The sequence below is a fragment of the Jaculus jaculus genome, chromosome 7, assembly GCF_020740685.1.
Source record: "Jaculus jaculus isolate mJacJac1 chromosome 7, mJacJac1.mat.Y.cur, whole genome shotgun sequence".
In the NCBI taxonomy this organism is placed as follows: domain Eukaryota; kingdom Metazoa; phylum Chordata; class Mammalia; order Rodentia; family Dipodidae; genus Jaculus; species Jaculus jaculus.
In genome coordinates, this window is record NC_059108.1 from 14,276,857 (window position 1) to 14,290,117 (window position 13,261).

The 13,261-nt window shown below is 42.7% G+C and overlaps 1 protein-coding gene across 7 annotated transcripts in view; it reads left to right on the forward strand.

Moving 5' to 3' along the window:
* Fry (FRY microtubule binding protein) overlaps window positions 1–13,261 on the forward strand; it is a 472,955-nt gene that overhangs the window by 352,555 nt on the left and 107,139 nt on the right. For all 7 annotated transcript variants that reach the window (XM_045154946.1, XM_045154947.1, XM_045154942.1 and 4 more), the window contains 6 exons: window positions 273–445; window positions 1,417–1,577; window positions 3,841–3,951; window positions 8,504–8,658; window positions 11,585–11,684; window positions 11,937–12,108. In XM_045154946.1, coding sequence (XP_045010881.1) covers window positions 273–445; window positions 1,417–1,577; window positions 3,841–3,951; window positions 8,504–8,658; window positions 11,585–11,684; window positions 11,937–12,108 — 872 coding nt within the window. The remainder of the gene's footprint in view (window positions 1–272; window positions 446–1,416; window positions 1,578–3,840; window positions 3,952–8,503; window positions 8,659–11,584; window positions 11,685–11,936; window positions 12,109–13,261) is intronic.

A 13,261-nucleotide genomic window follows, 5' to 3' on the forward strand; every position in this document is an offset into this window, starting at 1 on the left:
TGCAAATGAACTCCAGGTGCACGCACCACCTTGTGCATCTGGCTTTGCCTGGGTACTGGGGAATCGAACCTGGGTGCTTAGGCTTTGCAGGCAAATGCCTTAACTATACAGCTATCTCTCCAGCCCCAAGCTTGGTCTTTTCATATCCTACTTATTATGCATCTAAGGACCAAATGTGCCATATGGATTCTGACAGTGAATACCATTTTTCGTGAAGCATTCACCTTGGCATGAAGGCTGATGTCAAAAAGTTTGTTTTTCCTTTATTCTAGCACAAATGGAGCCTTAGAACGGGACACGTTAGCTCTCGGAGCTCTGTTCCTAGAATACGTGGACTTAACCCGCATGCTCTTGGAAGCTGAAAATGACAAAGAAGTTGAAATTCTTAAAGATATCCGAGCTCATTTCAGTGCCATGGTTGCCAACTTGATTCAGTGTGTACCAGGTGTGGTGATATATCATTTCTAATTATCTTTTGGGCTTGGAAAGCCATTTTTTTGCTTTTTTGGTTGGTTGGTTGGATTTTTTCAAGGTAGGGTCTCATTCTAGCCCAGGCTGACCTGGAATTCACTCTGTAGTCTCAGGGTAGCCTCGAACTTACTGAGATCCTCCTACCCCTGCCTCCCGAGTGCTGGAATTAAAGGCGTGCGCCACCACGCCTGCCTGGAAAGCCATTTTTATTCCTCGTAACTGTTCTTTCCTCTTGAATCCTGCGGGTGGCACGCAGATCTGGTGGTGGGATCCTTTATCTCGAGATGTTTAGAAATCCACGTGTGAACAAGTCGCCCTAACTTAGCAGCATCACAAAGGAAAAGGTGGGAATCAAATTTGGTTTTGTGCTTATTGTTTCTGTCTCTGTTTTGGCTCCCATTTTCATTCTGACTGGAAGCATAGGAAACAAAATGGATGGTTTGTTAAAAAGGTATTCAAGTTACAAATTTGGGGTGTAATTACAAAAAGCATCTTTTGCGTTGTTTTGCTGCTAACTTCCCCATTCCTCATCATCTGTAATGACCCCAAACTAAGATTTCAGTTCGTTTGCTCATTAAAGTACGTGTGTTAGGGTAGGCGGTGCAGTCTGCCCTCTATTTCACAGTCCTCCCACCATCAGGAAAACTTGTCCTATGAACACAGAAGCTGTGAGGATTTGCAGATCTCCTTAGGTCCAGTTAGAAAAGAGTGTCTGATGGTGCCCATGGGAATTCTTCTCTGAGTCAAAGTGACTTTGGCTGCAACATGGGGAGAGGAAGGAGTCCCACACAGAAAGTAGAACTATACTGAAATATGGTCTAAAAGTCAGGTCCCCGTACCTAAAGAAAATCTAAGTTAGGGATGAAAGTTGTTTCTTTATGAACAACTTGAGACCATGTGTTAGGATTGCGTTCAGTCTAACTGGCTCTGTGTTATTCACTCTAGTTCACCATCGAAGATTTCTCTTCCCTCAGCAAAGCCTGAGACACCACCTCTTCATCCTGTTTAGCCAGTGGGCAGGACCCTTCAGCATCATGTTCACTCCCCTGGATCGCTACAGTGACCGAAATCACCAGATTACAAGATACCAGTATTGTGCATTAAAGGTTGGCATCGTTTTCCTCATTGGTTTATGAGACAAGGATCATCATCCTTAAACTAACAGCCATGCCTTGAAAAATAAGATCAAAGTAGGTAATAGGATATAAAATACAAGTGCAGATGCAAAAGTTCAAGTGGGTAAGTGGATGCTCACACATATAAATACATAAATTCTAAAATTCTAAACGCAAAAGCATATGTTGATAGACATGTATAAATATGTCAGCACTCCACTTGGACTCATGATGTAAAATGCAAAATTTGAGCTGGAGAGATGGCTTAGCAGTTAAGCGCTTGCCTGTGAAGCCTATGGACCCCGGTTCGAGGCTCGGTTCCCCAGGTCCCACGTTAGCCAGATGCACAAGGGGGCGCACGCGTCTGGAGTTCGTTTGCAGAGGCTGGAAGCCCTGGCGCGCCCATTCCCTCTCTCTCCCTCTATCTGTCTTTCTCTCTGTGTCTGTCGCTCTCAAATAAATAAATTAAAAATTTTTTAAATAAAATAAAATGCAAAATTTTATCAAGCTCCCACTTTGATCTAATGTATCCCCTACATGAAAACCATAATTTTACTTATTTGACCCTTAAATTTCTGCCTTGACAATCAACTAACTTCTAATGTGGGGGGGGGGGGGCAAAAAAATGGATGTTACTTCAAGTTCAAAATTAATCAAGAACTACAGTCGCTTTTATTGTTTTCCTAGCCCAGAAAACTTCCACACTGAGAAAACCATCTCAAAGCCTATGCCAGCACTGCCTTGCCGCCTAAGATCACTTGGAGAAGTAACTCTATTAACTGCTGTACACGCCACAAGTTTGTCTTTCAGGGTCACATACGCCACAGCTGGACCCACTAAATGACAGTCAGACCAGCCAAGTACAAGTTAGTCAAGATCTCCCTTCTCTTCCCCTCTCTCCATTTTCCCCTAGCTTATAGGAACTAAAAAGTCTATAATCTGAATTTTCTTTACCAAGATCAAGGATTGTAATTATTTATTTCCACACTTCATGATTTGTTTAGAACACTGGCCAAATATGGGTCATAAAACAAAAGCTAAAACTCTGAATTCCTTTCAAGTAGAATTCATCTCGCTTGAAATAATTAAAAGAACCTTTATCTGAAATATAATAAAGCACTCACTTATTCTAAAGGCTGTTTCTTCATAAACATTCGTTATAATCATAAAAGTATCCACAAAGCTAGTTCTATATATATATTTAACTTTGATTCTAAAAATTTGAGTCTGCTGGGATATTTATTTTTTTAGTTAATGCAAGGAAGGGATTTATTTTTGGCTTGTAGTCTCTAGGGGAAGTTTTATCATGGTGGAAAAAGCATGACAAGAACAAACTAACAGCGTGCCACATCTTGTGCCATCCTCTGGGAACAAACAGCCTGCTGGGATTTTTATATTGAATTTACTAAATAATGCTTTAAGATCTTGGATGAGGGCTGGAGAGATGGCTTAGTGGTTAAGACACTGGCCTGTGAAGCCTAAGGACTCATATTTGACTCTCCAGGTGCCACATAAACCAGACACAGTGACATAAGTGTGCAATGTCACACATAAGCACAAGGGGCACACGCATCTAGAGTTTGATTGCAGTGGCTGTAGACCCTGACATACCAATTCTCTCCCCTTTCCCCCACTCACACACACATTAAAAAGAAAAAAAAGGCCAGTCTGTTGCACTTGCCTCAAAAAAAATCGGGGGGTCTGGAGGGATGGCATAGCAGTTAAGGCACTTGCCTGCAAAGCCTAAGGATCCTTGTTCGATTCCCCAGGACCCATGTCAGCCATTTGCACAAGGGGGCGCATGCATCTGGAGTTCATTTGCAATGGCTGAAGGCCCTGGTGCACCCATTCTCTCCCTCTCTCTCTCTCTCTCTCTCTCTCTCTCTCTCTCTCTCTCTCTCTCTCTCTCTCTCTCCCTCCCTCCCTCCCTCCCTCCCTCTTTCTCTATCAAGTAAATAAATAAAATATTTTTAAAACAAAACTTGAATGAACAACTGCTCTTAAAGGTTTACGGTCAAGCAAGACAGAGTGGTATAAACCTGTAATTCCTGCTAAGGGAGGCTAAGCCAGGAGGCTTGTGAGTTCATGGCTGGCTGGGGCTACATAGTTGAGACCCTATCTCAAAAATAAAATCAGTAAGGCATTTGTCATCTCTAAGCATGGTAGTTGGGTTGTATGAAGTCAGTTAGAAACCATGATGTCACTGTAGGATTTCTTGCCAAGTTTTGTCTCCATAATTTGTTTTCATTTCCAGGCGATGTCAGCAGTATTGTGTTGTGGCCCAGTCTTCGACAATGTGGGCCTTTCCCCGGATGGCTACCTGTATAAGTGGCTTGATAATATTCTGGCTTGCCAAGATTTACGGGTAAGTAGTAAGCAAGAATATACTGTTTTTAGGCTGAGGGTGGTGGCGCACACCTTTAATCCCAGCACTCGGGAGGCAGAGGTAGGAGGATCACCGTGAGTTCAAGGCCACCCTGAGAATACAGAGTGAATTCCAGGTCAGCCTGTGCTAGAGTGAGACCCACCTCTAAAAAAAAAAAAAAAAAAAAAAAAAAAAGAATATACTGTTTTTAACTGTCTTTGGGTTCCTTCATTGGTTGAGTTTCCAAAGTGCATAAGCATTTCACAGCACGATCTTTCCCCACTTCAGCCACATAGGTACAGGTGTACATGGTGGGTACATTACACCATGATGTACTAGGCTCAATACACAGTAACTTTTATCCACATGGATCATAAACTGGGTCATAAAATAACTCTCAAAGTAGGTAACATGGGGCTGGAGCAATGGCTTAGAGGTTGAGGCGGTTGCCTGCAAAGCCAAAGGACCCAGGTTTGATTCCCCAGGACCCATGTTAGCCAGATGTACAAGGGGGCGCACGCGTCTCGAGTTCGTGTGCAGTGGCTGGAGGCCCTGGTGTGCCCATTCTCTCCCCTCCCTCTCTCTCTCTCTCTCTCTCTCTCTCTCTCTCTCTCTCTCTCTCTCTCTCTCTGTCTCCCTCTTTCTCTGTCAAATAAATAAATAAATTAATTAATTTTAAAAAGAGGAAAAAAGCCCACCTGGAGTGACCTGCTTCTGCCAGCCAAGACCCGCCTCCTTGGGCTCCATACCCTTTCAAATAGTGCCAAACCTAGAGACCAAACTATCAAAATTTAGTCCTGTGAGGGATCTTTGAGATTTCAGATTCAAGTCATAAACAAACACTAAAGCCAAAAGTTGAATAGTTTAACAGCAACAAATTTAGTAAATCCATAGCAAGTCCTATGAGAGAGGGAGAATATTAAGGGTGTGTCACTACTGGAAATGAAACAGGGGCTGGAGAGATGGCTTAGCGATTAAGCGCTTGCCTGTGAAGCCTAAGGACCCCGGTTCAAGGCTCGATTCCCCAGGACCCACGTTAGCCAGATGCAGAAGGGGGCACACGTGTCTGGAGTTCGTCTGCAGTGGATGGAAGCCCTGGCACGCCCATTCTCTCTCTCTCTTGTTCTCTGCCCCTCTCTCTCTCTCTCTCTCTCTCTCTCTCTGTCACTCTTAAATAAATAAATATAAATGAACAAAAAAATGTAAAAAAAAAAGAAATGAAAGAGAACATATGTTTGTCTTTGTGCCAATGAACATGAAATTTTAGCTAAAATAGACAAAGTCCTAGAAAAAGCAAACCAGATTAAAGGAAAATATTACTGGTCATATAAATATAATAAAGAAACTGAGTCAGGAAACTGAAAGTCTTACAGAAAGCCTTAAGGACAGATGGCTTTTCTGATAAATGCTACCCAGCATTTAAGAAGCAAAATAAATAAATAAGTAACATTTTTAAAAAGACACACATAGGAGCTGGCAAGATGGCTTAGCAGTTAAGGTGTTTGCCTACAAAGCCAAAGGATCCAGTTCTACTCTCCAGGACCCACGTAAGCCACAAGGGGGCGCATGCATCTGCAGTTCATTTGCAATGGCTGGAGGCCCTGGACAGCCCATTCTCTCTCTCCCTGTCTCGGCCTTTATTCTCTCTCCCTCTCTCCCTCTCCCTCTCTCTCTCTCTTTCTCTCTCTCTCAACTAAATAAATAAAAATAAAGTTTTTTATAAAGAAACATATAAAGTATTATTGAGAAAAATTTAAAGACCCAATAGGTAGACAAATACGCCATGATTGTGAAAAGTCAACCTTGTAAAGATGTCGTGGGGCTGAGATGTAGAATGAGTGTCTGAGCATGCCCGAAGGACTGAGATCAGTCCCCAGCACAGCATGAAACCAGCTATGATTCCAGCAGTTGGGAGGTGGAGTCAGAAGAACCAGAAGTCAAGGCCATCCTCCGCTGCACGGAGTGTGTGAGGCCAGCCTGGGCTACATAAGACCCTGTCTGAGGGCTGGAGAGATGGCTTAGCAGTTGGGGCGCTTGCCTACAAAGCCAAGGGACCTCAGTTCCATTCCCCAGGACCCACGTAAGCTAGATGCACAAGGTAGCACATGCATCTGTAATTCATTTGCAGTGGCTGGAGGCCCTGGAGCACCCATTCTCATGCTCTCTATCTCTCCCTCTTTCAAATAAATAAATAAATTTTTTAAAGACCCTATCTGAAAGAAGGAAGAAGGAAGGAAGAGAAGGAAGGAAGAAGGGAGGAAGGGAGGACGGAAGGGGAGGAAGGAAGGAAATCTATAAAAGGACATGAGTAGACTAACCATAGAGTAAACAGTATTTTTTAATTTTTTCTATTTTTAATTATTTATCTGAGACGAAGAGAGAAAGAGAAAGAGAGAGAGAGAATGGATTTGCCAGGGCCTTCAGCCACTGCAAACGAATTCCAGACGCATGCGCCCCTTTGTGCATCTGGCTTACATGGGTTTTGGGGAATTGAACCTGGGTCCTTTGGCTTTGCAGGCAAGTGCCTTAACAGCTAAGCCATCTCTCCAGCCTGTGAGCAATATTTTTAATGCATAACTAGTGAAGGATTCTTATCTATGACATATAAAGGGCCCTAAAATAGCTAAAAGCAGATTCAACAGGAAAGTGAGCAAGAAAATTAAGCAAGTCATAGTAGATGTTATCTAAACTGGCCACACACTTAAGAGAAGGTTCTCAAACTGAGCAGCAACCAGGTATCTTAGTCTCTCAGGAAACTATCACAAAACACCAGACTAAGTGGCTCATCAACAATAGGGATTTATTTCTCACAGACCAGGAGGGAGGAGAGCCCAAGACAGGTACTAATAGGTTCAATATCACGTCCTGGTTCATGGCCATCATTTTGCTTTGTCCTCTCCATGTGTAATGGGCAGGAAGCTCTCTGGGGACCTTTTATAACGTTCATAGAGGATCCTCACAGCTCAACACGTCTCAAAGGACTCATCTCCATCTACCCCATGAAACGGAAAAAGGGGTTCAGTGGAAGGGGAACAGAGAGGAGGATTAAGAGAGGCTAATGGGAGGGGATTTGATAAAAATACACTAAAGATAAAAATTGTCAGCAGGGCATGGTGGCGCATGCCTTTAATCCCAGCACTCAGGAGACAGAGGGAAGAGGATCGCCATGAGTTCACCATCACCCTAGAATCCATAGTGAATTTCAGGTCAGCCTTGGCTAGAGTGAGACCCTTCCTCAAAAAAAAAAAAAAAAAAAATTGAAAGCTGGAGAGATGGCTTAGCGGTTAAGTGCTTGCCTGTGAAGCCTAAGAACCCTGGTTTGAGGCTCGATTCTCCAGGACCCATGTTAGCCAGATGCACAAGGTGGCGCATGTGTCTGGGGTTCGTTTGCAATAGCTGGAGGCCCTGGTGCATCCGTTCACACACTCTCTCTCTCTCTCTCTCTCTCTCTCTCATAACTAAATAAAATATAAAATATTTTTTTAATTTCTAAAGAATAATGAAAATCTGATTTCTGTAAAGCAAACAATTTTTTATTTTAAAATATTTTATTTATTTATTTATTCATTTATTTATTTATTTGAGAGAGAGAGAGAGAATGGGTACTCCAGGGCCTCCAGCCACTTCCCAAAACTCCAGACTCATGCACTACTTTGTACCTCTGGCAATGTGTGGGTACTGGGGAATTGAACCTGGGTCCTTTGGCTTTACAAGCAAGCACCTTGAATACTAAGCCATCTCTCCAGCCCATAAACTCATTTTTAATGAGATACTATTTTCACACTCACCATCAGCTTTTATCTGCTGCTGGTTGCATCTGTGGGTGGGCGGGGTGGGGGGAAGACTAGATTGAAGATCCTTAGCTAGACAATAATATTATATATCCCACTTGGGCCCAAACCCTGTAAGTAAACAAACAAGTTAGATCCTTCCTTCCCACCTGGTTGCAACTGCCAAGAAACGTGGACCACCTCAGGAAGTGGCAGGGGGTGCTTTCTGAGGGAGGCATCTTCTCCACCGAGGCGTGTCCTGCGCAGATATGCATGCTCACGGACCATCTAGCGTTTGACAGTAGCTTCTGGAATCTTGACTAAGGGTCCTGTGAACTCTATCCAGAATGATTTTTTTTTTTTTGTCTTGATTTAGAAGAATCCATTAAGAGCAAATTTCTGTCTTTCAAACTTTTTTGTTTTTGTTTTTGTTTTTGTTTTTGCTTTTTGAGGTAAGGTCTTGCTGTAACCCAGGCTGACCTGGAATTCACTATGTCATCTCAGGTGGCCTTGAACTCAAAACAAACCTTCTACCTCTGCCTCCCAAATCCTGGGATTAAAGGCGTGCGCCACCACGTCCCACTCCAAATTTATTTTCAATTGACATAATACACTATGTCTTTATCATGTACACTGTGATACTCATGGTGGGACACAAATAAATGCTCAATCTCCACTTACATTTTACTCAATTTATATTAGCTAAGTTTGATCTTATGGCTTTCTTTAAAATATTCCTCCACTAAATACGAGTAATGGATTTGCTCCGTGCATTCATTCAGGTTCATCAACTTGGCTGTGAAGTTGTTGTCTTGCTATTGGAACTTAATCCTGATCAAATAAACCTTTTTAACTGGGCCATTGATAGATGCTACACCGGTTCCTACCAGCTTGCATCTGGCTGTTTCAAAGCTATTGCCACCGTGTGCGGAAGCAGGTAAGAGGTTTCATCATTGCTGGTCAGTGGCACGTATAAGCCTTGTTCTTCAGGCCAGGAGTGACTGAGAGTGTTGTGTTGTTGTTGTTGTTGTTTGCGATTATCTTAGTGGAATAAATCCCATGTGAGGGCTGAAGAGATGGCTTAGCGGTTAAGCACTTGCCTGTGAAGCCTAAGGACCCCGGTTCGAGGCTCGATTCCCCAGGACCCACGTTAGCCAGATGCACAAGGGGGCGCACGTGTCTGGAGTTCGTTTGCAGTGGCTGCAGGCCCTGGTGTGCCCATTCTCCCCCCCCCACTTCTCTCTCTCTCTGCCTCTTTCTCTATCTGTCACTATCAAATAAATATATAAAAACAAAAAAAAAAAATTTTTTAATCCCATGTGAACCTGGAATGACCTCTTTCTCTCACAGACTAATGACTCCCTTTAGGTTTGCTTCTCATTGAGTCGGAAGATATCTGTGGTTATACTATCTTGCTTTTGAACTGCCCAGGTATTTGAGAGCAGAATTTGAAACTGCTAACAGATATCTAATGGAACTAAAGGAACGTGTATGCATGCTCTTGACGGGTTCACCGAGAGCGCCTCAGCTACATCCAGATCAAATCAGACCCAGGGAACGTACCAAACTTCAGAAAGAGGGAAAATAAGGACATGTGGTGCCTTACATTCCGTAGACTACATTTCTTTGGAAATGTGCCGAGTATTGAACCCAGGACCTCATAGGTGTTAAGCATACGACCTCCCACTGAGGTATATACCCCAGCCTCTGAGCTTTGCTCTTGAAAATATTGTCCTTGTTATATCGTTAACAAGTGAAGCCTTTCAACACTACAGTTTATTGGGTGAAATAATTTCATAGCTAAGAAGAAAAGGTTGATGAAGGTTCCTCAAATTCCACAGACTGTCCCTAAGAAAGAGCTTGTAACAGTTGGGAGAATACATTGGAAGTTTTATTTTTGGAAAGACTCATGTAGGCATTCAGTTTTTCTTTTTATAATATCATTATATATTTTTTTAAATATTTCATTTATTTGAAAGAAAGAGAAACTGGCAAAGAGAGAGAGGACAGGCATGCCAGGGCCTACAGCCATGGCAAATGAGCTCCAGATGTATGTGCCACCCTGTGCATCTGGCTTACGGGAGTTTTCCTTTTTAAATTTAAATACAGGATGTTAAAGCTGGATCAAGAGAATAAAAGTGAATTGGTTTATAAGCTCTGACTTGTTATGGGCCTAAATTAATAAGAACAGTATTTTTGAAGACATCTATTTTCAATAAGTCCAAATGAGCATACTATTTAGAGAGATAGCGTCTCTTTAAATTTTTTTAATTTTTTTATAATGATAGTAGATTACTTTCCATGTCTAAAACTTTTACCATCCATAATCTTAGCCGTGGAATTTTTATTACTTACTTCAATCTCCATAAAAGTTATAGCTGATGACAGCAACCCTAAATGATTTTTCCATCAAGTTTTTTTTTTTGTGGGTTTTTTTTTGTTTGTTTGCTTTTGTTTTTGTTTTTGGTTTTTTGAGGTAGGGTCTCACTCCAGCCCAGGCTGACCCGGAATTCACTATGGAGTCTCAGGGTGGCCTTGAACTCACAGCGATCCTCCTACCTCTGCCTCCTGAGTAAGTTTTATTTCTTTTTTTTAATATTTTATTTATTTATTTGAGAGTGACAGACACAGAGAGAAAGACAGATAGAGGGAGAGAGAGAGAATGGGCGCGCCAGGGCTTCCAGCCTCTGCAAACGAACTCCAGACGCGTGTGCCCCCTTGTGCATCTGGCTAACGTGGGACCTAGGGAACCGAGCCTCGAACCGGGGTCCTTAGGCTTCACAGGCAAACACTTAACCGCTAAGCCATCTCTCCAGCCCAAGTTTTATTTCTTGATGTAAGAACATTGCTAAAAATTATGCAGAACTATGGGGCAATATTCCAGTGAGAGTCTTACAAAAAAAACTGCTCTTCTTCAGATTGGTTTTTGTCTGTTTATTTTGATATTCCAAAAATAAAGTTCTGTTCACATGACCCTTGGAGTTTAAACAGAAATGTACTTATAATCTATAACTTGGAATCTCTTTCTTTGATTAATGTAAGAATGATAAAATTGCCCTCTGCATTGCCTTTCTCCCAATGAATTTGGTTTGAACTAATACAAACTTATTTCATTGCATGGCTATCTCATAAGATGTCACTACATTCCTGTGACTAAGTCTAGGTAATTCTCCTCAGGGACACAGATAAGTGCTTCATGAACTTAGCAACATAGCCTCAGCTTCAATAATACTGTTAGTCACAAAACTGTCAGGTCACAAACCCCTTCGTGTTCCATGTAGATGTCCTAAGGTATTGTAACGGGGTGCTAGGGGGTTCAGGAAAGTCCTTGAACTCTAAACCTTAGGTCCATGTCTACTTTCTTTTGTAAAATATCTTATCTTTATTTATTTAGTTGAGAGAGAGAGAAAGAAAGAATGGGCTTGACAGTGCCTCCAGCCACTGCAAATCATCTCCAGACGCATATGCCCCCTTGTGCATCTGGCTAACGTGGGTCCTGGGGAATGGAGCCTCGAACCGGGGTCCTTAGGCTTCACAGGCAAGCGCTTAACCACTAAGCCATCTCTCCAGCCCACAAGGGAGCTTTTAAGAGTGGCCAAAGCAGGAATGGTGGCACACGCCTATAGCCCAGCACTCAGGAGGCAGAGGTAGAAGCATCACAATGAGTTCCAGGTCGGCCTGAGATAGAGGGAGACCCTGCCTCAAAAAAAAAGGAGAAAGAACAAGAGTGGTCTGGAGGGCATGGCGGTGTCATTCATGAGTGATGGGGTTAACGAGCCCTCGGGGGCTGGTTCTGAGAGGGAGTATCTGTCAGGCTCACTAGCCAGACTGCGTCATAAACTCTGCTTCTATATTCTTTTCAGGAACTACCCCTTCGACATCGTGACCCTGTTAAACCTAGTTCTCTTCAAGGCTTCCGATACCAGCAGAGAGATCTACGAGATCGCCATCCAGCTCATGCAGGCACGTACCGTTCATTGCCTAGCGAGGGAAACTTCCATGCTTGAACTGAGAAGGGGTGGCTGGTTTCTGTACGTCATTTGCACAGTAAGAAGACAAGTACATAATGCCCGATAGCAATATTAATTCACTAATGTTTTACCTCTAAATTAAAATAAGCATCTGCTACTTCTGTGACATCTTGTTTTCATGAAACATAAATGCTCATGAGAGAGCCAATGAATATATTCTCTTTTTCTCTGTTATTCTTTATAGATCCTTGAAGCGAAGCTTTTCGTGTACTCCAAGAAAGTTGCTGAGCAAAGACCCGGCAGCATCCTGTATGGAACGCACGGCCCGTTGCCACCTCTTTACAGTGTCTCGCTGACCCTCTTGTCATGTGAACTGGCCAGGATGTACCCCGAACTTACTCTCCCTCTCTTCTCAGGTACCGTCCAGCTGTCGGTAGTGACATGTGTGAGCATTTATTCTGCTCTAAGTAAATTTCCCTTTTTAAAATTTTATTTGCCCATTTATTTGAGAGAAAGAGAGGGGGACGAGGAAAGAATGAATATGGGGTACACCAGGGCTTCCTGCCACTGCAAACAAACTCCGGACACATGAGAAACTTTGTGTTTTTGGTTTTGTGTGGATATTGGGGAATCCAACCCTGGACATCAGGCTTTGCAAGCAGGCGCATTTAGCAGTCATCTCCACGGCTTAGCTCAAAGCGCAGGCAGTTTTCAAGTAGATTCCATAAACTGGTTTAGTATTCATAGGGTCCCACACCTCACTTTTCTAATGAAGTCTGAGTGATCCCTCCACCATAAAACCGAATCGTTATATCCGGAAATCATTTTCTTGCATTAAATCCCCAGTTTGGTACCTTTCATGTGTCCTTTTCTCTTTTGCCCCAGAGTTGGTAACTTCACTTCTCTCCCACAAAATCCTTCCTAGGCTCATGAGCCACACTGTTAGTAAATCCTTGCTGTCTTCGTCATGCCCAGTACAAGTGGCTGCGCTAGAAAATGCCCAGCATTGGACTGGAGGGATGGCTTAGCAAAGCCAAAGCACCCAGGTTCGATTCCCCAGGACCCACGTTAGCCAGATGCACAAGGGAGCGCACATGTCTGGAGTTCATTCACAGTGGCTGGAGGCCCTGGTGTGCCCATTCTCTCTCCCTCTCTCTCTCCCCTCTTTCTCTGTCAAATAAATAAATAAAGATAAAAGATTTTTTTAAAAAAAAAAAAAAAGGAAATGCCCAGTATAGAGGGGAAACGAACACTCTGAATTGATGGGGTTCAAGGGTGAATCATCACACTCACAGCATCAGCCAATATACGTCAGCTTAGAAATTAAATTCAATTTAAATTAAATTCAATATACGTCAGCTTAGAAATTAAATTCATTGGAAACTTTCACCTAACAGCTGAGCACTGTCACATCAGTACAGCATTGAATATATTTTTCTACAAAATAACAACAACAAAAAAAGACTAATTTTTTTTTTAATTTTTATTTATTTATTTGAGAGCGACAGATAGAGGGAGAGAGAGAGAATGGGCGCGCCAGGGCTTCCAGCCTCTGCAAACGAACTCCAG